This window comes from Lemur catta, chromosome 21 (assembly GCF_020740605.2).
Source record: "Lemur catta isolate mLemCat1 chromosome 21, mLemCat1.pri, whole genome shotgun sequence".
NCBI lineage: Eukaryota > Metazoa > Chordata > Mammalia > Primates > Lemuridae > Lemur > Lemur catta.
The window spans coordinates 6,394,427-6,422,150 of NC_059148.1; the positions used below are offsets into that span (position 1 = coordinate 6,394,427).

General features: G+C 35.2%; 1 protein-coding gene across 1 annotated transcript; it reads left to right on the top strand.

The window, feature by feature from the left end:
- The first annotated feature begins 982 nt into the window (after positions 1 to 982).
- LOC123625956 (ankyrin repeat domain-containing protein 26-like) lies at positions 983 to 26,385 on the top strand. The gene is made up of 11 exons (XM_045534703.1): positions 983 to 1,105; positions 9,741 to 9,774; positions 10,050 to 10,122; positions 12,639 to 12,852; positions 14,196 to 14,379; positions 15,041 to 15,178; positions 16,586 to 17,544; positions 19,171 to 19,388; positions 22,409 to 22,631; positions 24,999 to 25,041; positions 26,271 to 26,385. Exons 1-7 carry the CDS (start codon positions 1,083 to 1,085, stop codon positions 17,429 to 17,431), a joined length of 1,512 nt encoding a protein of 503 aa, XP_045390659.1. The 5' UTR covers positions 983 to 1,082; the 3' UTR covers positions 17,432 to 17,544; positions 19,171 to 19,388; positions 22,409 to 22,631; positions 24,999 to 25,041; positions 26,271 to 26,385.
- The last annotated feature ends 1,339 nt before the right edge of the window (positions 26,386 to 27,724 follow it).

A 27,724-nucleotide genomic window follows, 5' to 3' on the forward strand; every position in this document is an offset into this window, starting at 1 on the left:
AATTAAGGCATTTAGTTATTTTGCCAAAGTCAGACAGTTAATTTATCTGACTAGTTTTTGACTAGTTTAATCTCGTAATTTACCTGATTCAGCATGATGCAATTCCACTATCTCTTTTTTTTTTTTTTTGTCACAAATTGCTAGGTAATGCCACTTTAGGAGCTTTGAATGAATCATTTAATCTTTCTCGGTTTTACTCCAGTTATCAGTAGGAGAAGGAGCTAAAGTAGATAATTACTTTATACTGTACATCCTCCAGCTGTAAAATTGTATGGCTACTGAATGTGAAATTTGGGAAGCATCTCATTTTTCAGGACTCCACACCAGCAACTGAGCACTTGCACTCTGCTCCTTGTGTGGTGACAAACTTGGTTCATATACATTTGTGTGTATCTTCATCTTTTGATATTTCTCTATCCAAATGAAAAAAGAATGATAAACGGCAGCGGCAAAAGATTAACTTGGTGCAGAAAAGGGAAAGCTTTCTCTCTGTTCCTGAAGCCTTACAATATTGCATCCTCTAAATCTGGCCATTTAACGTAAAATCCAGGTGATAAGACAGAAGAAGACGTGATTTATGTCTTTGTCTTTTTCTTTCTGTCTCTGCCAGTCAAATGGGGGTGGAAATTCCTGTTATCCAGAGAAGAGTGGATGTGAATAACAGTAAAAAATTAAGAAGGGCCCTTTTAGAAATTTGGGAAAATTCTGTTTCATTCACTCAAACAGAAATGAAGTAGACTTTATAAAAATTTCAATAATACCATAATAATTATAATTATATGATAATTATGTACAATAATATTCAAGTAAGCACAAAATATTTAATGATTAAAAATATGACAGTTAAGGTGAGTCAAGGGATAAAATCAATGAAAAGAGAAAAAGTTATTTTTATTGATAAGGTAATAACAATTATTCGTACTATCAAGCTTTCATTAAAGGTTGAAGAAAAGGAGAAGCACAAAAGCAATAAAATGGCAGCATCAGAAAACCTATGTGATGGTGCTGGTGATGACAGTGATGATGACGCATTACTTCAAGAAAGAAAGAGTAGAAAAACTGACAGTTGGCAATTTCCTAGGATGGAGAATGAAGTGTGTGATAGGTAAGCCTGTAGCAATATTTAACAGTAGATAATTTTATTGTGCTATACAATTAATTCTAATTGGACTAATATTCATGATTAACAAATTTTATGCTTTCCGTAGGTATATTCAGCCTTGCTCGGTGATCAGAAAAATGCACATTAATGATGTAACATATTTTCCAATGATACTGGCATTTTATTAAAAGATTAGCAGTGTTGGCAAATGTGAGGAAAATGCATTTTGATACACTGTTGGTAAATAAAATTGACAAATCCTTTTTGAAGTGTAATTTAGTAGCATGTATCAACACTTCAAATATGTCACTCCTTTGGCCTACCAGGAACTTAGGATCTGGGACTAGATGCTGCAGGAAAACATGACTTGTAGAAACACATGTAAACACATACGAGTTAAGGACATTTATTCTATATTGTATATGACATACCAGAAGCCAATATATTCATAAAATAGCCTATGTATGTCAAAGATCTATAATATATGTGTGTTCAGAATATTTATACAAGTGTGTTACGTGCATACATGTATATGCATGTTAAAGATAGTTACTGTAACATCATCATCTCAAAAACTTCGAGGTAGTCTACATACCAATCAAGAAGGAAATAGTTACATTGTCATGTCCATATAATAATGTCATATGCAACCATTTAAACAACAAAGTTAGATCTGTAGTGTACTGATTACTTCACAATTGACGGATATTTAAAGCATATAGTTTGATGACACATCTTAAGCAAATTATGTTAGAATTCTTGTAATATCTGCTGAGGTTCAAAAGGATGCCGCATGCTACACTGCAGCTCTACCTTGTTCCCAACAGAATTGCTAATTATTGATTTGTTGGGGTTTTGTTCTCAATGCATGAGTGCTCACCTGCTGGATCCTCACATTAATCCAGATATTGCCAAGGGATTGCATATCCATATCCCATATAAACATTTTCATATTTTGGGTAAAACTTACTAAAATACATCAAAGGATCTTTAATCTACTAACCAGGTATTGGCCACCTCATTCTGTAGAAAGCCAGATAGTAAATGATTTAGGCTTTGTGAACCACAGGGCCTCTGTTCATTGTAGTCCACAAACTGTGATAGACAGTAAATAAATAGACATGGTGGTGTCCCAATTAAACTTTACTTATGAAAACAGGCAGCGTGCTTGACTTGGCCCCAAGACACTAATTTGCTGACCCCCGTGCCAACACCAAGGTGCTGCTAATGTGGTGAATCTTCTTTGTAAAGATAGCCTGAATTCATGGCATTAACCTTCCTTTTAAATATATGTCAGTATGCATCATACCGTATTTTCTACAGTGACTTTATATGTTACAAACCTTCAGTTTAAAAATGAGATTATTTTGTGCATTTACCCCTTTTATTCCTGTCCTTGAATCAGTATTTTAGTATGAGTGATTGCTTTCTATATTTGATGAGTATAAAATATCCTGCAATTGGATGATGTTTCTAAAGGCAAAAATACTACTTTTGAATGTTTTGGTGTTTCTGTGGTCTTTTTTATAAGTATGGGCAAAAGTATAAGCAAAAATCAGCTTATATGATCTAGAAATGTTCATAGGATCTTGTAATTCTATAATTTTTGTGAATTTATTCTTTAATACCTTGGTCTGGCATTTTTTAAAATGCCATATGTATACAATTTGGAAACATTTAAAGTGTGAAAATATACTATATAATTATTTTATAGTGATTGAAATATATAGCTAAACAAGAAGAACATTAGAGTGTCCATGATCATGCCACTTAGGTATGATGGCCTTGAAAAAACTGCCTAGTGTCTGCACATGGACTTGAATTTCTTTGCCATTCACTCTTGAACTCATTCCAGCAATTTTCACTCCCACCTCTAGTGCAAAATTGGTTTTCTCAAAGTTCCCACTGGTTTTCACTTTAATAAATCTAGATATAATTTCTGAGACCTCATTTTACTCACTCTGTCAGCAATCTTTTCTCCAGTGAAAAACTCTCTCCTCCATAATCCCTTTTACCCTTGACTTTCAGGGTATCACTCACTCACCTGGTTTTTCCTCCTTCTTTTCTAGTTCATCCATCTTAGTCTGTTTTGTGTGTTCATCCTCACACCCCACCTTTCGCACATTGAAGTGTCCCAGGGCTCAGTCCTCAGGCTTCTTTCTCATGACTTTTACTACCTTGTGTGTGCTAATGATTTTCTTAATTCCAGACCTATAGACAAAACTGCCTACTTGACCTCCCTCTTTGGTTAGCTATTAGGTATCACAGCTTACGAGGTCCAAAATTGAGCTATTGATGTTCTTTCTTATACCTCACCCTCATCATGGAGTCTTTCCTACCGGAGTTAATGGGAACCCTTTCAGTTACTCTGGCAAAAACCTTGGTGTAATCCTTGACATCTCTCTCTCTCTCATTCCCTCTTTTTTTCTCCCTCTCTGTCTCTGACATCTCATACCAAATCTGTCAGCAAATCTTGTCAGGTCTTCCTTCAAAATAGATGCAGAAACCATTCACAGATTGGTGAAGCCACCACCAATGTCTAAGCCACCACCATCTGCTGTCTAGGTGAGTGTAACGCACTCCTAAATGGTCTTTTTTTTCTAGTCCTCTTTTCATCAGTGCTTAACCCAGTGCTCATATTAAAACAAGTCAGAGGATGTCATTCCTCTGCTCAGAACATCCCAATTGCCTCCCATTTCAGTCAGAGTATATGTCACCATTCTTCTTAATACCTAAAAGGAAGCACATGATCTGATCTTTAGTCCCTCTGCCTTAATTTTCCATTTTTTTAAATCCCTTTAGCTCTGCTACTGCCTCATTGAACTTCTCACTATTCCTTAAACTCTACAGGCACACCTCTGTACTTGGCAGTTCTGTCTATTTTAAATGGTTTTCCTCAGAAATCTTTCTGGCCTCCTTTTGTCTATTTCTTCAGTTCTTTCCTTAACAACTGTTTTCTCAGCAAGGCTTTTTCTAGACATGCTAACATTTCCACCATGCCTCTTCTCCAACACATAAACATTTCATTATCCTGCTTTACCTTTTCTCCTCTAACATATGATGCAGTTTGCCCAGCTGTTCTGTTTACTGTCATTGTGTGTTTCCTTCACTCTCATGATAGGACTTTTGCGTGTTCACTGCCATACCCCTGTGTCTGGAAAACAGCCTAGCATGTCATGTCATAAGGACCTACTCCATACACTTGTATTAACTGAGTGTATGGAGTTTACCCTGTGGGTATTGTTTTAATCATTAGACTAAATCTCATTTAAAAGTGTGACATGGGTTCATTGTGACAACTTTACCTAGCGATTATGCATTTTTGAATTCTTATGTACACTTTAATAAGCTATATTCTGTATATTTATTTGTTTTCATTTGGGGAGAAAAGCCCAATAATGTGTTTACTCAGTATTTACTCTTTTACTGTAATGATGATTGTTTTACATATGGTAAGACAGATCAAAGGAATTGCAAACTTCATTTGTGTTTATTAAGAAAAGTAAAATATAAGTGAGGTAAATTTAATGGACTTAACAATTCTTTCCAAAGAATGGTGAGCCTTCAATATCTGAAATAAGAAGATGAAGTTGGAATTTATTGCTTTCTCTAGTAAGAGAGCTATGCTGGTGAGGCAGTTTCTTCTGACAGAGCAGTTGCTGATCTTACACAGGGTTTTGGGAAGAGTGGCATTGAAGGACTGGCAGCCTTTCAGAGGAATACATGGGTTGACATCATCTGTAGTAGCACGGTTATTTGAGTGACACAGTGGTTGAGTGCTGGGCACTCCCAGGCATGTTTATTGGAATGAGTTTGTGTCTGACTGGCTGTCTCTCAGAAGCAAGTGGCTGACATTGATTGGTGAATGAGGCCAGTGGTCACTGATGGATTGACTAGATTTAAAACTACTTGGGGGTGGCTATTTGTTACCATGGCTACAGATCAGTCATTTTCTAAGTGTGAGGACCAGACATTTTGTGTTGTAATCAGCCTTCTATCAACTATGTTCAAAATGAAAACTATTTGTTATTCTAGAATCGTAAACTTATTTTGCAGTTTGAGTCAAGAGCAGTTGTTTGATAATTGCTCTCAGGAAGATTTCTCCCCAACCCCCTTTTCTTTCTGGCCCGCTTAGTCTTAAACAGAACAGTTATCTACATGATTCATTTTATAGCTGTTACTTTTGTTTTTGTTTTTGATATATTTAAAGGCTCATGCTCAACTCCTAACATAATCTCCTGTGGGAAATTTTGGTTTCTTTGTAAATTCATATACGTATATGATAGTGATTTTCTTACACATGTGTTTATTCCACAAAAAAGTAAATACACTTTTCTGTTGGTATATCTTACTATTTACATTAGAATTAGCTAGGCTAAAAGTATATAAAAGTCAAAAAATTATTTTATTTTCAAACAAAATTATAATTCATCACAATATTACCATTTATAAATCCTATATAGAATGATATATAGGTATTCTAAAAGTAAGGATTTCCCCTAAGATATTTGCCGATTTCTTACATTCATGTTATGTGTGCTTCATGCTATTTTATAACTTTTGAAGTGAAACATTGTCATATTTAAACAGAAAACCAAAAATATAGCACAAATCTAATTATTGCTCCTATGCCTAAGAATCATTTCTTGTAGGCAGTGAGCTCCCAGCTTTCAGTGTAGGATTCAAGGTCAGTGTAGCGTTCACCTCTCAGCATTTGCTTCTATGTATTTTACACTTTTCCTTTCAAGTTCCTAAGAAACACCTAGACACCCTGTGCCTCATCTTGGTACTCACATTCTTTCCTTAAGTTGGTTGGCTTTCTCCTACTTTTTGCCTGGTGAGCTTCTTTTATGTATTTTGTCTGTTCTGTGAAGCCTTCCCTGGGCTCATGTAGAACTTTTCAAAAAGATTCAGTCTTGTGTATCACACTGTATCATAATTGCATTTGACCTTTTTTTTTGAAGCAAGGAATATGTATTTCTTTGCATATTGTTGGTGCTTCATAATATTTTTTTAAATTAATAAGTGAATTGAAATGGAGAAGATGTAGAAGTTTATAAAAAATTCCCTTTTATATATTGTCAATAGAATTATTAGAAAACATTATCTCTTTTATGTGTTTGTTTTAAAGTACTGGTCCTGCATTGCATATAAGGGAAGTAAAGAAAAATGAAAATGAAAAACAGACCTCAAACGAGTCTGTGACGAGCAGTGTATGAGAAGGCCAGTTTAGTACCTGGAGGTGTGAGTGATGACAGCGCCTGAAGTGAAATAGAATGAAGGAACATAAAATCTCTAAGTCCTTTATGTCCTTGTGAAAGAATGTCAGCAGTGATTACTTTTACTGGAAATATAATAGTGTTGTCTGCCAAAACTAGAGAATGCTCAACTGTATCCATGCTGTGAAATGATTGATTAAGATGAGGACAAGTGAACTTGGACAAGGAGTAGAGCAGTAGTTTCTTTCTTTTTTTTTTTTTTTGTATTTTAAGCTAAGTATTATTATTTTTCATTTCAAAATATTAAGAGAGTACAAATGTTTTTGTTACATGGGTGGGTTTTGTAAAACTTGAGTCAGGGCTGTGAGTGTGCCCGTATCCTCTGAGCAGTGTTCAGTATACCCTTCAGGGCGGTCTGTGCCCCTTTCCCTATTTCCCCCTGCTTGATTTCCAATGACTTCAGTTCCCTGTGTGTCTGTGTGTGCCCCTTAGCTAGTTGCAATTTATTATAGAGTGGATGGAACTAGAGACCATTGTCCTAAGTGAAGTAGCTCAAGAAAGGAGCAGTTTCAATAAATGGTTACCATGGAACCCTGACTGTAGTGGACAGCATGGACAGCTCTTGAGTGACATTTTCCTGGGAAAGGCAATGGAGAAATGGGTAATAACTGAAGAAGAATGTGGGATTCAAGGGAGTTTTATTTCTTTATTTTAAATTAGAAGCTTTTAGAGAATATATTTGTATGCTGTTGGGAATGACCAAGTAGAGAAGGAAATTTAATTTTGTTTACATGTCTGAGCACTAGAAACCTTCATACATTACGTTTTAAGCATTTGTAGTAAACTAATTGTCCTTAGAAGTTCTATTCATGTATGATTTTATAGTAGGATGTTATTTCTTCAGAACTGGTTCAGAAATGAAATTTTCTAATTGAATTAAAGATGCCAATGATTAGGGATGTTGAGCATTTTTTGATGTGTTTTTTGGCCATTCTTATGTCTTCTTTTGAAAAATTTCTATTCATGTCCTTTGCCCATTTTTTGATAGGATTGTTTGATTTTTTCCTGCTGATTTTCCTGAGTTCTAAATAGATTCTTGTTATCAGTCTTTTATCTGATGTGTAGTATGCGAAAATTTTTTCCCATTCTGTAGGCTGTCTGTTTATTTTCATGACTATTTCTTTGGCTGTGCAGAAGCTTTTTAATTTAATCAGGTCCCAGTCGTTTATTTTTGTTGTTGCTGCGATTGCCTTAGGGGTTTTCTTCATAAATTCTTTGCCTAGACCAATGTCTGTAAGAGTCTTTCCTACATTTTCTTCTAGAATTCTAATTGTTTCCCATTTAAGGTTTAAATCTGTTATCCACCGTGATTTGATTTTTGTGAGAGGTGAAATCTGTGGGTCCTGTTTCAGTCTTCTACATGTGGCTATCCAGTTTTCCCAGCACCATTTATTGAATAGGGACTCTTGTCCCCAGAGTATGTTTTTGTCTATTTTGTCAAAGATTAGATAGTTATATGAGGATGATTTTATATTTGGGTTTTCACAAGTGCCCATCAATCCACGAATGGATTAGTAAACTGTGGTATATGTATACCATGGAGTACTACTCAGCTATAAGAAATAACAATGATACGACATCTCTTTGGTTCTCCTGGAGAGAGCTGGAACCCATTATACTAAGTGAAGTATCCAAAGAATGGAAAAACAAGCATCACATGTACTCACCAGAAAACTGGTTTCCCTGATCATCACCTAAATGTACATCAGGGAAGGATACCAATTGGATATCAGACTGGGATGGGGGGTGGGGGGAGGGGATGGGTGTATGCCTACATGATGAGTGCGTTGCACACCCTCTGGGGAATGGTCATGCTTGAAGGTGCAGACCCGGGGAGGTGGGGGGGGGAGGGGATGGAGGTATGACTAAATGATGAGTGCCAGGTGCACTGTCTGGAGAATGAGAACGGACGCGCTTGGGACTCTGACTCGGGGGGATGGGTGGGACATGGAAAATGTATATAACCTAAACTTATGTACCCCCATGATGAGCTGAAATAAAAAAATATATATATAAATAAAAAAAAAATAAAGATGCCAATGATGACTTAAAAATTAAACTGTAATAGATAGGATTTTTAAAAAGTGTAGTAAAAACACACAGACACTTAAGGCATATTTATTACAGTTTAAACATTTCTTTTTGACCATGTATATATTACAGTACCTTTGCCAGTAGCATAATAAATACCTATGATTTGGTAAGGTGCTCTAAAGTATCAGGTATATGTGTCAACTTTATAATTATTTAGATTGTGGGGAGGGCTTTCTTCATGTACAATAAAAAAGCAAACTATTATGATCTACCACAGATTATTACTTCTGGATTATAAAGTTCTAAAGTATAAAATAAAGTTTCATTGTACCAACAATGTCATTCACATGTATTACATGCTGAATAAGTATTTGTTGAATGCATGAATGAACAGTTGAATAGATAAATGAATGCTTGCTGATGACGTTCTGTAGAAAAAATAAATGTTTAGTTTATTAAAATAGGTTTCCAAAATTGGTTGAGTATAAAACCTTTTAAGAAAACATTTGTAAGGTTTAGAAATTATTATGTATGATTTTGGAAAGAAATGGAATGATAATATTGTTTCCTCTGCTATCATCCCACTTAAAACACTTAAAAATAAATGTTACTTTCACATCACATGGGGAAACCCATGCTTTGGAGTCAGAAACCTGGGTTTGAATGCTGGGTCTGCTACGGACAAGCTTTATGGGCTTGAGCAAGTTCTGTGGCCTTTCTGTGCTTAGCTTCTTCCTTTATAAAATACCTAATGTGTCACCTACCTCACAGGATTTTGGTGAGGACAAAAGTGAGTTTACCACATGCACAGTGCTTAAAATAATGCATAGTATCTGCATAATAAGTTCGGAATGAGCTAGCTAATACCATCATGAGAAAAACGTTTCCCTCATATAAGGACATAAGTATGATTTCCCAAGTAGGTTTCAGTGCCAGTAAAAGCTTGTTTTTAGTGAAAAGGAGAATAATCACAATAAAAATACCCTGATAGATTTCTTTCTATCAAATAATGTAGCTAAGATGTGTTTCCTTTTGTTTTGAATGTCAGAAAGCTTGATCTAAATTTAATTCTTTGTTATATTATTAATATATTTTCTGTATCTCTTCATATTACTTTCTATCATTTAAACTTCCTTGTAAAAATTATTATATTTTATATTGCCTGTAAATATAATTACCTGTCACATTTTGAAGAGGAGAAATAAATTTACATATGAATTTTATCATATAAAAATTAGACATTTTATATATACAAAAGTTTTAGCTATTCTTTGTATTTCATATATTTATTGTTTGTCTGAAAGAAATTGTTTGTGTTTTTCCAGGCCTGCAAAGAAAACACCTAATGAAAAGAACAAGGTATTTAAAAATAAATTATCAAAAATATTGTTAGAATATGTATTATACAACATAAAATAAGAAAATAGTGGACATTTTGTTGTAAAGTCATTTGCTTTGAAAAAGTGGTAAGAAGCAGTAGGCATCGATAAAGGTATCCTTCGAACAAAAATCCATTTCTTTTAGAAGAACCTATGATTTTATTCATATAAAAGTTGGATAACTAGCACTTCTGTACATTTTTTTATGCTATGAGTATTTGGAGACATATTGAAGCAGTGTTATTTATTTTGTAGGTGAAAGAACAAATACAGTCTATGAGTGACCATGATGACTTAACTTGGTCATCTGCAACAGCCCCAGAGGATTGTGAGTTGCCTTCCTCTTACTATCAGCATTTTATCTTGCTTGTTGAACAGCTTGGAATGTATTGTAAAGGTAGAACCATTGTATAAATGTAAGGCCTTCTTACGTATCCTAAGTAACATATATGTACCCATTGCTTAGCACTGCACCATACAGCACTGATGTGCTATAGTCACGAGTTCATCCCAGAAATATACTTTATGTTAATGTACAATTAGAACTAATGTATATTGTGCACTCTCAGCTGAAGAGTTATGATAATTCCACTGTGTTTTTCTCTGTGTGAATGGCATGCCCAGTCTTTTTGTTGACTCTGCTTCTCCTCCTACCTATAGCCAAGGGCAAGTTGCCATTAACTCCCACCTAGAATATTGGAATACACTTAAAACTGTTTTCCCTTCTACCCTAGCTGCCCAAACTGTGGTCTACTCTTCAACCATAATTATATATTTTGAAAACTCCAGATCTCATCATGGTCCTCCCTTGCTTAAAACGCAGCTATCACCTTTCATTGCTATAAGGTTAAAGATCTCAATTCTCCAGCATTATACTACATAATTTTCTACCCTTCTTTCTCTCTGTGTTCCAGCCACCATCTTAGATGCTTGTCGCTCTAATCAATGGCTTTCATGAAGCATAATTAATATATGATAAAAACATAGATAAAATATACATTTTGATAATTTTGGACACATCTGGAGACATTAAACCATCACCACTGTCAAGATAGTTAACATCCATCACTCACAAAAGTCTCCTCATGCCCCTTTCTATTCCTTTATTAAGAAACTACTCAATTGTTTTCCAAAGTATTTGTACAGTTTTTCATTGCCATCAGCAGTATCTGACAGTTCCGGTTGCGCTGTATTGCCACAAACACCATGTTGTGCCATTTTTTAGAATTTTTAAATTTTAGGCATTCTGGTGGGTGTGTATTGTGCATATCATAATGGTTTCAATATACATTATCCTAATAACTAATAACCTTGAGCATCTTCCCATATGCTTACTTGCCATCTGTATGACTTCTTTGTGAACTATCTTTTTGGAGGTTTTTTAAAATACATTTTGGATACTTTTACTTTATTAACAATGTTTTTGTTTTGTTTTTTTTCTGCAAGGACTTTGTCCCAGTTTGTGGTTTAACTTTTCTTTCTGTTGGTAGTATCTTATAAAGAGAAAAAGTTTATAGTTTTAATGAAGTCCAATTTATCTATTTGTTCAATTATGGATTTTGATTTTCATAGCATGTCTAAAATGTCTTTGCCCAGCATAAGATCACAAAGACTTTCTCCTGTGCTTTCTTCTGGAAGTTTTCTAGTTTTAGGGCTTATATTAATATTTGGATCTATGGTTCCATTTTGAGTTCATTTTTGGTTATTGATATTCAACTGTTCTGGCACCAGACGGTATCTTTCCAATTATATAATGGAATTTAATTATTTCAGTGATATTGTATAGTTTTCAGTGTATAGGTTTTCTTGATTTTACCAGTTTTATCTGTATTTCATTGTTTGATGAAGTTGTAAATATTTTTAAAATTTTAATTTGCTTGTTTTTTGCTAGTATGATTTTTTTCCCAGCCTGGCTCATGGGAATGGCCACTCTTCCTGGCTCTGTGTGAACACCAGGCATGGTTTCCTCTATTTCTTTTAGCTTTTCCCCACCCCCCACCCTTGGTTTAGGTAGTTTCCTAGCACACATGCACTGTTCGTTACTCTACTAAATACCCGACAGGGGATCTCTGCAGGTCTCCAGGTTTCTTTCCCTGTGCTATTCTCTCCTATCCAGTGTTCTGTCCTGTGATCTCTCTCTGCCTTGGTTTTACCAGACTCTCAGCTTCATCACCTCAACTCGGGGAGTCTGGGAGACTCTACCTGAGGTTTTTCCTCCCTCAGTCATGGCCTGGAATGTCTGTCAAGGCAGAGGGCTGAGGCATTCATAAGGCTTAGCTCACTTGTTTCCTTTCTTTCGGGGATCATGGTCTCCATTGCTTGAAGTCCACTTTCCTGAAAATCATTGTTTAATGTGCCTTGTCTATTTTGTTCTGGTTGTTTCAGGTAAGAAGGTCAATCAGCACCTGTTCCTCCAACTTGGCTGGAAGCAGATTGCAGTGGAGCTTCAGCCCAGGCTGTAGAGTGGCTGGAATGTTTTCCTTCTCCCTTTGCTCAACTGCTTCCTTTCATCTTCTGTTTTTCAGTGTTGCCATCCCTTCCTCAGAGACAGTTCGCTGGGCTCAGTGTAGATCAGTTTTTCTTAAGTGCTCATAGAACTCTCTTTACTTATAGCATGTATCTGAATTTATAACTGTCTTTGTTCCTGACCACACTTAAAGTATTTAAATAAGAACAGAGGTCTTATCTGTTTTATCTTCAGAGCTGGGTGTAAGGTCCTCCACATTGCAGGCCCTTGCTATATATTTGTTCATTGTATGAATGAGTGACTGTTAAATGTGCAGTCCTTTATATCCCAAAAGTACTCATGTATTTTATATCTTTATTGTTTTCTCCCTAATACAGATTTTGTTATCCTATTGAAAATGCAAGATGCCATTCTTTCCCAGCAAAGATTAGTAGAACTTAAAAGCAATGAGTGTGAAAGACTCACAATAAAAATTGGAAAAATGGAAAACGAGGTTAGCGTTCTGCAAGATGAGCTCTATGAAGCCAAAAAAATAATGTCACAGTTAAATTATGAAAAAGCCGTATGGGAATGTGAACTCTCTACTTTGAGGTATGACATCCTAGTTTTAAAGAAATGTTTGCATGTACTGTTTACTTCACACTAAAGATCTACAGGAGAATTTGAGTAATTGCTACTTCCATTCTGGGGTTTAACAGGGGTAAAATCTGTGATGTTGTAGAGTGTGAAATTCTTCAAAGTAAGACAGTAAGTTATAAACTGTGAATATGTCTACTAATAAACAAATGCATATTCTTTTACTACTTAATGCTAATGGCTACATAGAAGTCTAAAATTTGGAAATCTCATTATTCCAGAAATTATATTTTGAATTTTAAAATTTTCTGTATTATAATCAATGCTACAAGGAACAGCTTTGATATAAATATTTTCCTACATTTCTAACTATTTACTTTGAATAAATTCTTCAATGTAGAATTTTTGGTGAAAGTATAGGAACTTTTAAAGAAAGATCTTTGATCAATATTGATATTTTTTTCTCAAGAAACTTCATATTAATTTACAATTGAACAGAATGTGAAATGGCCATTTTTCTCAACCCAGAATGAATTTTAAAAATTTTATATACTTTTATTCTGAATATGCATGGAACAAAAAGTAACATGGAACATAATTACGGATTTGTTTCTTCAACATCACTCTCTCATACAGAGATAAAGTTAATTCAAAGTTCTATGTTAAAATACATATTATCCTATGTTATTTAATTAAATATTAGATCTTCTCTTGTTCCAAAGCAGATTTTAAAATTTTTTATGAAATATAAAATAATGAGCAAGATACACTGAACATGTTACCAAACAAAGAAATGCAAAAGGTGTGGGGTAATAGATACTGGACTCCTTAGGCTGTTCCTGGATCATGGTAATCTGTAGATACATGTTCTGTGAAAGACATGGGAAGGTGCTCTCCTACACGGTAAATTATTGTTAGGGATACCTGCAATATGTCATGAAGTTGACAATTTATTTCTACTGAATGTCTAAGCTTGTTTATAAACAGTGACTTTTTAAAACTTAGTTAACTTGAAATGATCTGCCCTAATTGAGGGGTAATTATGACTGTGTGAAAACAAGGAAACTTTCAACTTGTATCTTTAGTGGATCATTGCCAGTATTCTTTTCCATAATATTTACCAGAGGTACTAGTAACACAAACTTATCAGTTAGCAGATAGTTCTTTCATCAGTACTCTTTATATCCTTTGGAAGAGACTGAAATGAGAAATTAAAAACCTGAGAAGTAGGAAAAATATTCAAGAGCATGGAAATTTTATTAGGATAATAGACCAACATATGAAGAGGCAGATCATAAAGTGGACTTTGTATTTTCTACAAAAAACTAATTTTAAAAGATAAGTGTATTTAATTGCAGATGTACCTTAAAAGAAGAAGGAGAGAAGAGAAGAAATGCTGATCTGTTACATGAAAACACTCGAGAAGAGATAAGAAAAAAGGAAGAGGAATGCAGGAAAGAAGTTGAAATGAAACAACAAGCTGAAGAGTCTGTCAAAACACTGAATGCAGAAATGAATATATTAAGAAACTATTTGTCTGAGGTAAATTGATCTTCGGTAAAACTTTCTATTTTTTTTTATATTTCAGCTTATTATGTGAGTATAAAAGTCCAGGTTATATATATTGCCATGTCCCGCCCATCACCCCCCCCCGCCCCCGAGTCAGAACTTCAACCATGTCCTTTCCCCAGATTAACTTTATGTCAACAATATTGCTTACATCAATTTGGTAAAATATATGTTATGTAGGATTAAAACACAAGAAAATGTTATCTTAAAAATGAATTATGGCATTTTTAGCTAAAATTCCTTATTATAAATATTGGCATCTGATAAGTGTTCAGTATATGCGTTCTGCATGGAGCAATGAAGGGAAAGTTGAGTTTAATCACTAATAAAAATGTTAATTTAGGCATTTTTATATTACAGTAAGGTCTATAGCTTTGAAACTATAATGAAACTAGTTTAATGTTCTGTAAATTTTTTTTCACAGTACTATATATGTGTGTATTTAAAATTGTTGTTCTTTGATGAATTTAGCTGTCATTTATTCAATTAAAATTGGAGTAATTCTTGAGACATAAAAGTCCTTGTCTTCATAAGCTCTTGCTTTTCACAGCTTTGTTAAAGGTTATACTCTTAATTAACTTTTTGGACTTTTTTCCCTGATGCTATTAGACCAAAAACTTTACTATATCTCTAGCTTGCAGAAAAGTACAACGAGAGTCAGAGGCAGCTATATGGAGAGCGGAATGCCAGACAATTACAAGGTTGGATTCTGGCCAATCAACTTTACACACAAACTGAAACAGAAATGACTCTGAGGGAAATGGAATCTCAGGTATTTTCTTTAGTCATTTTCACATACGTGTTTGTGTGTGCTTGTATGTGTATATATTAATATGTAAAACACAAACTATATGCATCTTGGAAAGTATAAAGTATTTTAAGCTGTGTGTCTGTGTATTTATACATGTATGGCGGTGATGGTGGTGGCATTTTTGGCCCATTGGATAAAATATTGTTCTCAATTTAGTTACATTTCTCTGCCATAGTCCAGTAGTTATAGTCACAATGACCTCATCCAAATCAGAGGCTTTTAATGTTTTCTGTAGGAATTGATGGTATTTTCATAATCTCAAATCCCTTGCTACTAAGAATAGATGTTCTAGTTTTGGGAAGTGATTCCATTCCCTTGATATATTAATGGAGAGGTTAGTTTATTACTTGCACTGATGGTTAAGGAGGAAAAGGACAGCCAGTTCAGAGACCATATTTGGGATGCCATGCTCCTCACTGTGGAGAGGAGTTACAATTTGCTCCAAGTAGTGTCTTATTTCAGTACAAAGAGGTTTTGCAAACAATAGTATGCCATAACATAGACTTAGTGAGAATTTTTTGATAACTGTTTTATTCCTAGTAAAATGATTGAGTGCATTTTCCCCTGTTCACACTGATTACGGTTTCAAACATTGTAACCAGGAGAAAATAAGAGCCATTGTGATGGCAATTCATGATTTTCTTAAGAAGAGCTCAATCAATGTTATCTTAGTTATGGTTGGTGTTTTGAAATGAAAGGCTTCCTTTGTGTTTATATGCTTACACAAGAGAAGTAACTGTGATTTGGTAGAGGTAGAATCAGAAGACCTGGGGGAAATTCCACAGCTTGCCTACATTGTTAACCTCTCCTTTTCAGAACTGTGATAACTAAATGAGTTTGTTGATGTATGTAGAAATGGTGTAGGACAAAGCCTAGATACATCATTTGTCCACCAATGTACCATACACACTGACTACAAATAGCTAGGAAGGTAGAATATCTATAAGGAAATTTTATCTGTCCAAATATATGCAAAGCTAAGTCTCTTGCTATGGGTAACGCAGAGGTTAGCTGTTACAGTGTAAACCCAATTTTTTAATGTAGTCAAATCTATAAATCTTTCTTCTTATGCCTTTGATTTTGTTGTAATTCAGGGAAAGGCTTTTCCAATTCTGAGATTCTTAAAAATTCTCTAATGGTTTCCTTTTTCCTTTCATGGATTCATTTTCCAGAAATGAATGTTTGATGTTTTGAGAATTTATGCTCTATTATACAGTGTGAGGTTTTGATCCATCTTCTATTTCCAGTTGGATATTCTCTTATTGCATCATTTTCAATGTATAAATGGATAGGTTCTCCTTTATTTTAAGAAGAAATCATATGTCATTTCACTGAGTGCTAACTAAAAGTTCCCGTTGTTGTACTTAGATTTGTCAGAGTTATGAAAAAGAACGATTTCTCATGCGTACAAATGACATGTTGCATGAAGAAATAGCCATGCTACAAATGGAAATAGCCACAATAAAATATCAGAATGAGGAAAAAGAAAATAAGTATATCAACCACATTAAAATTGTGGAAGAAGTGAATGAGAACCTTCAAATGACCATGAAAAAGAATGTGGAAAAGTTAACAGACACAGTATCTCAGTATAGTGACCAGCTTAATGCTCTGGCATGTGAGAATGCCTTGCTAAATGCTCAACTACAAAATGAAAAAGAGAGCAAGGAACAACTGAAAGCAGAACTTGAATCCTGCAGTTCTAGACTGACTGCTGCAATACATGATCAATACGTTGATCAAATTCTGATGTCAGGAAGAGACGTCGAAATGTCTTTCCAGAGAGCAGGACATGAGTGGTTTTGCTTACGGAATGAAATAAATGTACCTGTGTCTGATCTCAAAGAAAACCATGAGACTTTTGGTCAAAACTGTTCTAAGGCTCAAAGTCAAATCGGTAGCCTGGAAGATGAGTTCCATAGCACAAGAAATGTTCTGAGAGATAAGACTCTGTCTTTGGAATGTGTCCAAAGACACCTCTACCAAACAGAATGTCAAATGGAAAAGATCAATCAAATGTATGAAAATGAACAATATCAAGTGAAGAAATACATTGGACAACAGGAATATCTAGAGGAGAGAATATCTGAACTAGAAAGAGGAAATATGTTGCTTCGAGAGCAACTGGTGTACGCTCACAGCAGAGCAGAGCATAAAGAGGAGACACTGATGAATATGCGAGAGCAATTTCAAGATACTGTGAAATCCTTCTAGCTGAGAACGGAAAGCAAACCCGTCTGCTAGAAGATAGAATTAAGCAGTTAATCGGTGAATGCAATCAGTTGAAAGAAAGGCTGTATCAAAATGAAAAAGGGAAACCAGAAGAAGTAAGTATCAAGAAACATAAATCTTTTTCAAAGTTCCTGAAAGAAAATTTAAAGTAATCTTTGTTTGTGACCATATGTTGAATCTAGTTGAATATAAACATATCTAGATGATAAATGTATTTGCAATATCAGGCTAGAAACATACCTTGTTTCCAGCTAATAAAAGTTATACATAAAAAATACTTTTTTTAAATTTATATTTTATTTCAGGATATTATGAGGGTACACACGTTTTGGTTACATTTTATGTCTTTGCCTCACCCAGGCAGGGTTTAGAGGCACGCTCTTCCCCTCTACCATGCTCACCATGTCCATTAGTTGTGAGTTTATGCCCTCCCCAAACCCCTAATTCCTGGAAAATATTACTACCGTGTGAGCGCCATAGTGTTGATCAGTCAGTACCAATTTGATGGTGAGTACATGTGGAGGCTATTCCTCTGATCCTGTGATACCTTATTGTGGATAATGGGCTCAAGCTCAATCCAGGAAAAGTATAAGTGGTGCTAGACCACTGTCATTTCTTATTGTCATACACAATTGTGTAATATTCTTTGTATGTATATACCACATTTTAGTAATCCAGTCATGAATTGACGGGCACTTAGGTTGGAACAGAACATGGTAGACCGTGGTCAGGTTCAACAGTAGGAGCAGGAAATTCAAGAAAAAGCCACACAGTTTATTGCAGAAAAATTAAGAGAAGTCAACCTATTTTTACAGGTTAGTTAAGTGTGAACTGCACTTGCATTCATTTCCCTGCAGATTATATTGTCATATGTACATTGTGTGTGTTTTTTCTACTACACTTTTAGCAATTGGTTTTGTAGATTTCTAGAATGAGGGTGGCGTTTGTTTCTCCCTTTAACATTTTCAGTTTCTATCATCATTACAACTAAATCGATCTTTGAGAGTAGTGATGCACCTTAGAGAATCATTTGTATATTTAGGCCAGTTAGCATGCAGTTAGCATAAAACAATAGTACTAGGAAAAGAAAAAAAAAATGGGATTTAGAAATTCTACCATACTCTTGAATTGTACTTGTGTTACAATGTTCAGTTTTTAAAATTGTAAATTATTTCTATTCTTTAGATTATTAGATTCCTTGAGTACTAATTTATGAATGATTAAATTTTTTAAAACCCAAATTGAATGATCGATTTAGTTGATAATTGCTGGTAAGTATTTTAAACCTCATCTTCTTTTGTCATGTATTTAAAATTGCTCTCTGAGGATGGGTGTGGTGGCTTATCCCTGCCAGCACTTTGGGTGGTGGAGATGGGAGTATCACTTGAGAACAGGAGTTCGACACCAACCTTGGCATCATAATGAGACCCCGTCTCTCCAAAAATAATAAAATGTGCCAGGCATGGTGGTGCACACCTGCAGTCCCAGCTAGTCAGGATGTAGAGGCAGGAGGATCGCTTGGGCCCAAGAATTGGAGGCTGCCGTGAACTGCGACTGGGCCACTGCACTCCAGCCTGTGTGACAGGGAGATACTTTCTCTAAAAACTAAGATAAAGCAAAATCAAATAAAATCACCGTCTGATTCAAAAGTGAAGGAAACAAATATGCAAGAATTGTTTAGGTTGTCACTGCTAAAAATGTATCCTTTTAATTTGTTTCAGGCACAAGCAGCATCGGAAGAATACAGACGACAGTTGAGAGAGAATCATCTGGCTGCAATAAGCAGTCAGAGGGAATTCAGAATGAATAATCTTGAATCCCAAGTCTCCAATATGACAACTGCTCCAGAAGATTTTCATTGTATTGAACTGGAAAAATATAAACACTTCTATCAATTAGAGTTAGAAGACAGAAAATACTTGCCAAAGAAACTAAAAATGTAAGTCAAAATATGGAATGGAAAATAAGTTAAGATCATTAATTTGCCTTGAAAGCACGCCTTTTACTAAGACAGGTTCATGAGATTAGTGGGAAGTGAAAGCTAGCTAGATAATATAATTTTGGAAAATTATATTAATAAATAAACTTGCCTTTAAAATGGGAGTGCAGGACAGTTTACATCTCTCCCTCTTTTCTTGTTTTATCTGGCTTTGTTTCTCCTTAATAGTCTCACGTAGTTAACCTGACCTGATAGTCCTTGAGCTAAGTATTTTGGAAGCTTTATGATTTAGAGAGGGATACTGTCATAAACCTGCTTGTCACCATCCCCCTAAATGAAAATATTAATGAGTTTGACTCCTTTTTGGAAGACTACAGCCCGAACCAAATAGCCAAGTACTGCAACTACTTTTGGTGCATTCTGGCACTCAGTAAATTATCTTGTTTATATTGGTTTACCAAAAATAATAATTTCTACATTTTCTTTTTTTTTATTTATTCAGGATGTTATGGGGGTACAAACATTTTGGTTACTGAAAGGGTGAATGAATGACCTAAAGGACACATTTCACACACAGGTTATGTGAGAGCAATGTGGCTGGTTTATTCACCCGGGTGTGGGTGGGCTGAGTCAGAAGTGTCAACACAGAAGGAAGTTCAATCAGGTTTTTTATAAACCGGGATAGCCGACCCCCTCCCACCAGCTGTGTTCAGTTCTTTGTTTCTGGGCCACACTGGCAGGTGGAGAATTGCTTCCTGCTATGGGCAGCAGAGGACAGTGGGCACAACAGTTGTTTGTAGTACATTTTTCTTAAAATGACCAAGTCCTATGGCCCCTTTCCCCAGTCGCATCCATCCTTCTGTTCTGGCATAGTCCTTATCAGGAGACCTAGGGAGGGATAGCTTTGGTCTACATCAGGGAGGGAGCGGGAAGGAATGCTGGCTGCAACTGTCTTATCTACAAAGTCCGGGGTCTCCCCAGACTGCTGTGGCTATTGTTTTATGAGCCTAAGCTTTGCATTAACCACATTCTGTCCTATACATCCTTTTTGGGTTTCTACCTGTAATAAACCTAACGGTTGCATACAATACTGTTTGCCCTGCCCAAGCTTGGGCTACAAGCATGTCCCTTCCCCATACAGTGTACTCTGCTTCCATTAGTTGTGGGTTTACCCTCTACCCTTCCCCCCGACCAGCACCCACTCAGTATTACTACCATGTGAACACCATAGTGTTGGTCAGTTAGTACCAATTTGATGGCGAGTACATGTGGTGCATGTTTTCAACCCTTGTGATACCTCACATCAAAGGACGGGCTCGATCTCTGTCCAGGATAATATAAGAGGTGCAAGGCTCTTTCAGACATCAGCCTAGGCAAAAAATTTATGAAGAAGAACCCCAAAGCAATCACAGCATCAACAAAAATAAACAAATGGGACCTGATCAAATTAAAAAACTTTTGCACAGCCAAGGAAACTATCATTAGCGTGAATAGACAACCTGCAGAATGGGAGAAAATATTTGCTTTCTACACAACTGATAAAGGGCTGATAATAAGAATCTATATAGAACTTAAGAAAACAACAAGAAACAATCAACCCCATCAATACATGGGCAAAGGACAGGAACAGAAACTTTTCAAAAGAAGACAGAATAATGGCCAGCAAATATAAAAAAGTGCTCAATATTTCTACTCATTAGGCAAATGCAACTCAAAACTACAACGAGATATTACCTAACTCCAGTGAGAATGGCCCTTATCAAAAAGTTCCAAAACAACAAATGCTGGCCTGGATACGGAGAGATAGGAACACTTTTTACACTGCTGGTGGGACTGCCAATTAGCACAACCCCTGTGGAAAGTAATTTGGAGATACCTCAAAGAGCTAAAAGTAGAAATACCATTTGAGCCAGTAATCCCACTACTGGGCATCTAAACAAAGGAAAAAAAGATGTTCTAGGGCCAGGCATGGTGGCTTCCACCTGTAATGCTAGGACTCTGGGAGACCGGGGCAGGTGGATCATTTGAGCTCAGAAGTTCGAGACTGAGCAATAGCCTGAGCGAGAGCAAGACCCTGTCTCTACTAAAAACACAAAGAAATTATCTGGACAACTAAACATAGACAGAAAAAATTAGCCAGACATGGTGGCACATGCCTGTTGTCCCAGCTATTCAGGAGGCTGAGGCAGAAGGATTGCTTCAGCCCAAGAGTTTGAGGTTGCTGCGAGCTAGGCTGATGCCATGGCACTCTAGCCTGGGCAACAGAGTGAGACTTTGTCTCAGAAAACAAACAAACAAACAAAAAGACATTCTTTCATAAAGACATCTGCACTCCAATGTTTATAGCAGCACAATTCACAATTGCAAAGATGTGGAAATAACCCAAATGCACATCAATACATGAGTGGATTAGTAAAATTTCAGATATGTAACTATGGAATACTACTAATCTACCTTTTCATAGGGATAATCATTTTGTTGTGTGTATTTAAGGAGTATAAAATGATGTTTTGATATGTTTGTACATAGTGAAATAGCCATTATATTGCACCAAACTGATAAATTCACATTGTTCATTTTCACTTACTATTCCTTTCAATACAAGTGTTTCTTATGGCATCCACAAGAATCTTATAAATAGAGCCATTGCAGAAGGCAGCAATTATTACTTGTTAAGCCATACATTGCTGCATCATTGATAGACATTTCTCTACCCTCCTTACTTTATTTAAATTACTTCTTTTTTAGCAATTCCCCTAGGAATATGAATATATATATATACACACACACATACACACACACACACACACACACACACACACACACACTCACTTCTTTGGAACAATTGTGAAAGCGTAACTGCACAGAGTAGGCATGCTTTGACACATCTTCAAAGTTAAAACACTATTTACTGGGAAGTTCCATTTACTCTTATGGTCACTTTTTGAAAATGTAATCATTTAGGAATCATTTAAGAAAAAATGAAATACTAAACATTTGTCTTTTTGCAATCTTCACAGAGCTACTGAGAGGCCAGCAGCGTTCAGTAGCAGTCTTGTTGCAGAGACACAGGAGACCAGAAGTTTCTCTGGCCCTTGTACAATGAGCACAGAGTCAGCTTCTGCTGGAACTGTTGTTGATGGGTTAGGTCTTCACAGAGAATTTCCTGGAAGAGAATACTCACTGTTTTCTTCTTCCTGCCCATGGACTTTAGATACCAGCTTGAAGAATAACTTGAGTGAGGTTAGTTATATGATCTTCTTTCCTTTGGGTTTCAGATTTCTGATATAATTACTGTTTTTAGTTTGGTGAAATACTGAGTTGTTTAAATGACCTATGCATGATTAGTAACGGTTATAATTATCTGCGTTAATAAAGAGAGGAAAGAGAAAGTTTTCTATTTTCTTAAATTCCCTGCAGCTCTCATTTTCAAGAGATACCCAGATAGTAATGTTATTCAATACATGTAAGTAAAATGACACATTTTAGATTTGTTTAAAGGCTGCATTTAAGTTAGATGTTAGAGATTGAATTTTCTGTAATAACAGGAAGTATATTGAGAGGTCCTTTGGCTTCCTTCCAATTGATTTTAGTTTGGCTGTGGTTGTGGTTCATAACACTTTTGAAGTTTTCCTCTACCATCTCAAAGTTTCCACCCTTAGTCACAAGGGAATGATTGGCATCCAAACACTTAACCACATCTGGATATTTATTATTTATAGCAGTCCAAGAGAGGTAAGTTTTATGAATTAAATAAACCTGTAGTACTACAAAGATTAACTTCTCTTTTTAAATTAAAAGATTTGTCATTTCCTTACATAAAAGTACATGTTTAATTGCTAAGGTAATTACAGCCTTTTAATCTCAAGTTTTGTAAAATTTGCCTATTGGTGGGCAATTGCACAGCACTTTTTAGTTAAATGAGGCATGTACTTGAACTTTTAAAATGGCATTCACTTTTGTCTCTCTATCTTGCCATCACTTGAATGATTGATGACTAAGATGGAAAATCTATCAAGACATTTTGCTGTCTTTTTTCCTTCTATAATCTGTGCCAGGCACTGTATTGCCCTTCAGGCGACAACAATTCTGAATTTCTAGTAAGGGAAATATGAGGAAAATGTGTGATTTAAGGGGAAAGTAAGAATAAAATGAAAGAGTCTTTTAAAACATCATTTAATATTTGACAGTCTCACTTGTCAATATAGATAAAATCACTCAAGCCTCCCACCAGCCAGGACAAAACTAGAAGCATCAATACTCCAGACCCTTTTCCTAAGCCTCTGGGTGCCCCTCCCAGAGCAGCTCCCTTCCTGGGATCTGGGTCCATCCCTTTCCCTTCTGAGCTTTCATATGTAACCTGGGAAAAGATTATTACATTAATAGGCCCTTAGTTCAAGTCACGTTGCGATGTACATTTTACATAGTGTTTATTAATGGTAACGTAAGATTCTGTTGATAAAGCCTTCTCCCTTTATCTGGTATTGAGTTGTACTTTTACAACAGCTGGCTGGTAATACTGTTATCAGATTATTCATTTGTTCATGCCTTTCTATGGTGGTGTTCTCACAAAAGTGTTCTGGAAAACAGTCTCTCAAAATACTGGGAAAAGTGTTAGTCAGACATTTGTGAAGGCATCAGATGTCATATTATGATTATCACCACAATATATTTATTAGCTTGAATATACTCTTTCAGGCCCCGTTTTGGGCATTTAGAGGGAGAATACCTTTTATACAAAGGAGTTAAACAAGAATCCTCTATATGAGAACATTTACAATACATTAATAGTTAGAAATGTTTTCACACATTTTTAGAAATAACTAAAAATTGCAACTATAAGCAGCCAGATGTTTCCAAAACCTGGTACTAATTTCTGAAAAGAAATAAAAATTACAATTCATGAGCTATATATTTTTGACCTCTTTTCTAATTCTAGAACATCGTGAATCAAAGAAACTAAGTTTGAAAACTGGCTCTAACCTATATTTATCCTTATTTCAAGCAAATTTTGGGAGATCTTAGTGTTCATATGACAAAATATCAGTCATAAGACAGGCAGCACAATATTTTTACCTAATCTTAGCCAGTAGAATATTCACATGACATTATGACAGTGCCATTTTCTTCATATGTGTATTCATGATTCTGTGCTAAAATGTTAGTAGCATAGAACATACTTTAATATTTTAGTTTTATTAGAAGTGGAAAATAAAAATTTTATTTTAAGGAAAAATCAATTACAGTGAAAAAACCTCATCATGTTTTATAAAGGGTAGAGTTTTTCTAAGAATTTCAAAGTAACATATTCATGTGAAAGTGTGATTTGAATTGTCCAACCTTTGTACTGATAAGAGAAAATGTCACCCTTTTTGAAGTCATGTATATTCAGTAGACCAATATTAATTGTACTTTCTTATTAGATGATTGTAGACAGCATCACACATACACATTCTGTTATCTAAATGTGAAATAAATAGGAATTTTATTTTATTATGTGATTATTTCTCTATTTAAGCAATCCTCAAGTTAAGTCTAGTCTCTCTAGCAATGCCATGAAAATGTCTCTGGTTTACCTGAAGATTATAAATAATATTTGACTTATTTCAGATGCAGCAGGAGTTGGAAGAAATAACTGTAGGACTAGAAGTAGGTATGCTGTCAAATTTTATGAATTAAATTGAGAGTAATGATTTGATTTCTGAAATCAACTGTAAGTAAGAAGTGGCATCCCTCTCTATTATTTGGTTAATAGATACTACATTAAATATTTCCTCTTACGTGAATCTAGTGAAAGATGTGAAAACACTAACATTCATACTGAACAGTATACTTATGCTTCATGATTTCATTATCATATTCCATAGCTTCAGAGAAATCTCATGAAATTTATGTTTTGTTTTGTTATTTTCTGGATCTGCACTTTATTCACTCTACCATCCCTATGAACCTATTCATGTGTCAGGCAGCACACTGGAACTATTCTCAGAAAACGAAGGCATCATCAGCTTTCTACGTTTATGATAATGATTTAAGGCCAAAACCCCCAAACTCATCTAGTGACACTAAGCCAAGCAATTATAGTTCATAAGCAGTCACTTGACCTGTGACCTTTCAAATCCATCATCTACTTTTTCACTGGCATACTTTTGCCCTCAGAAAAGGTTCCATATTTCTTAGCATGGAAACATCACCCACATCAATGTGGTTCTTGTCAATTTTTTCAACTTCATATCTTGCCACATACCCTACACTGCCCCTCTGTTCTAGCATCTCAAAAACTAGACTACTTAGAATTCCACAATGTACCTCCTCACTGCCACCTGTTTTCCTTTACTTCTTCCCTCTATCTGATAATTGTCCCTCAGCTATCAAGTTATGTATCACCCCTACCAAAAAGTGTACTCTACTGATAGAAAACTTGGACAGATGGCCCTTGTCTGTGTTAAAAGAGTGCCCATTTTATACTTGTTATGGTCTCTCTGACTCTGAAGGGTGTTCCCTGCTTCTCCTCTTTGCATATTACAGTATACGATTGTTGAGGTCGGTCATGTGGACTGTGTCATCTTCACCTTGTCATTCCAGTGCTTGTCATAGTTCCTTCGCATGTGGTTGTTGAATGAGTGAAGGGAGCTGAGAAAACCAGATGCTGAATCACAATGATAATTAATTTAATGTGCAACTATGGGCAATAATATTTAATATAATAATAATAATATGATAATATTAATATTACAATACGAGTTTTGTATTGCCTGTTTACATATATATTTATCATTCTTATTAACACCAATAAAGTTCTTGCCTCTTTCTTACTAGCTTACACTTATTTCCTACAAAATCTTTTAGGTAAAGAATATAATTCTTTACTTTTATTTCCAGGTGCTGCTGGATACAGTCCTCTAGAAGAGTTTCTCCTCTAGGATACATTAATGAGTCAAGTCTAAATGAATATATTCTTTGGAAGGCATCTCAACAATATATGCCAATTTTTTTTAAATTATATGATGTGAAAGACTTTTAATTGGATCTTGCCAATGAAAGCCAATTTTATATCCTCAAACTGTCAAAGTGTGAGCTCTTTCAATAACCAAACATGCAAGTTTTCATGAATACTTTAGTGAAGTTACTTGATTTCTCATTCGTCTTTTACCATTTTCATCACTATACATAATGATAAATTTACATTTAGACAGACATCATTTTGGTTCAGGTACTGTGGTCATTGTCAATGTTTGGAGGTGTTACAATTCTTACAGTGCCATCAGACTTATGTAATTTTAATTTTCAGCACAGATTTGTATGGCTCTTTCTTCCTGGAGACAAAAAGTTTGCCTAACTCTTTTGATTTTTTCTGTTCATTCAGATTTAGATCATGTGTGTTTTGACAAGTGTATCACAGAAGTGATCCTGTGGATCTTCTCTTTGCATCCTAACATGGGATCTACATCTGATTTGTCTTATTCCTGATGATGTTAGCATTGACCGCTAATGGTGGTATCTGCTGTGTTTGAGATTTGACTTGCTGAATGAGCCAAGCATAGTACCTGAAATAAATCTAACTCAGTCAGGTGTGTAATTCTTTTTACACTAACCTTACTTGCTTCAATTTCCTCATATTTTGGTGCAGATCTTATTTCTAAATTAGTGACATCCTTTGGTCTGTTGTTCTCTTTTTTTCTTTTGCTGTCTTTGTCTGGTTTTGATGTGAAGGTGATACTGGCTTTATAAAACTATTTGGTAAGTAATTGTCTTCTTCAATTTTTTAGGAGAGTTTGTATAACCCTGGTGTTAATTCCTTGAATGTTGGTTAAAATTCTCCAGTGAAACCCTCTAGGCCTAGAGACTTTGGGGAGAGGGAGCTGTTTTATTCCAAATGCCATTTGTTTCTTAAATAGTTACGGAGCTATTCAGGTTATCTATTTAATATTGGCTCAGTTTGGATAATTTGTGGTTCTTGAGAAATTGCTCCATTTGTTATACATAGTTAAGTTGATGAGCATGACATTTTTTGTAGCATTCATTAGTTATCATTTTAATGGCTGTAACATCTGCCTTTTTTGCTGCTCATGTCTGATATTAGTGATCTGTATCTTCTCTGTTTTTATCTTTCTCGGTCTTGTCAGATTTTTGTTGATTTTATTTATTTTTTTAAAGAACTAGCTACTTCTTTTCTTGATTTCTTATTATTTTCCTGGTTTTTCATATAATTATTTTTCTTCTTATATTCACTATTTCCTCGTCATTCTTGTTTTCAGTTTCTCTTGCTCTTTTTTAGTTTCTTAAACTAGGACTATTGATTTGAACTTTTCCTTTTATAATAATGTAGGTACTTA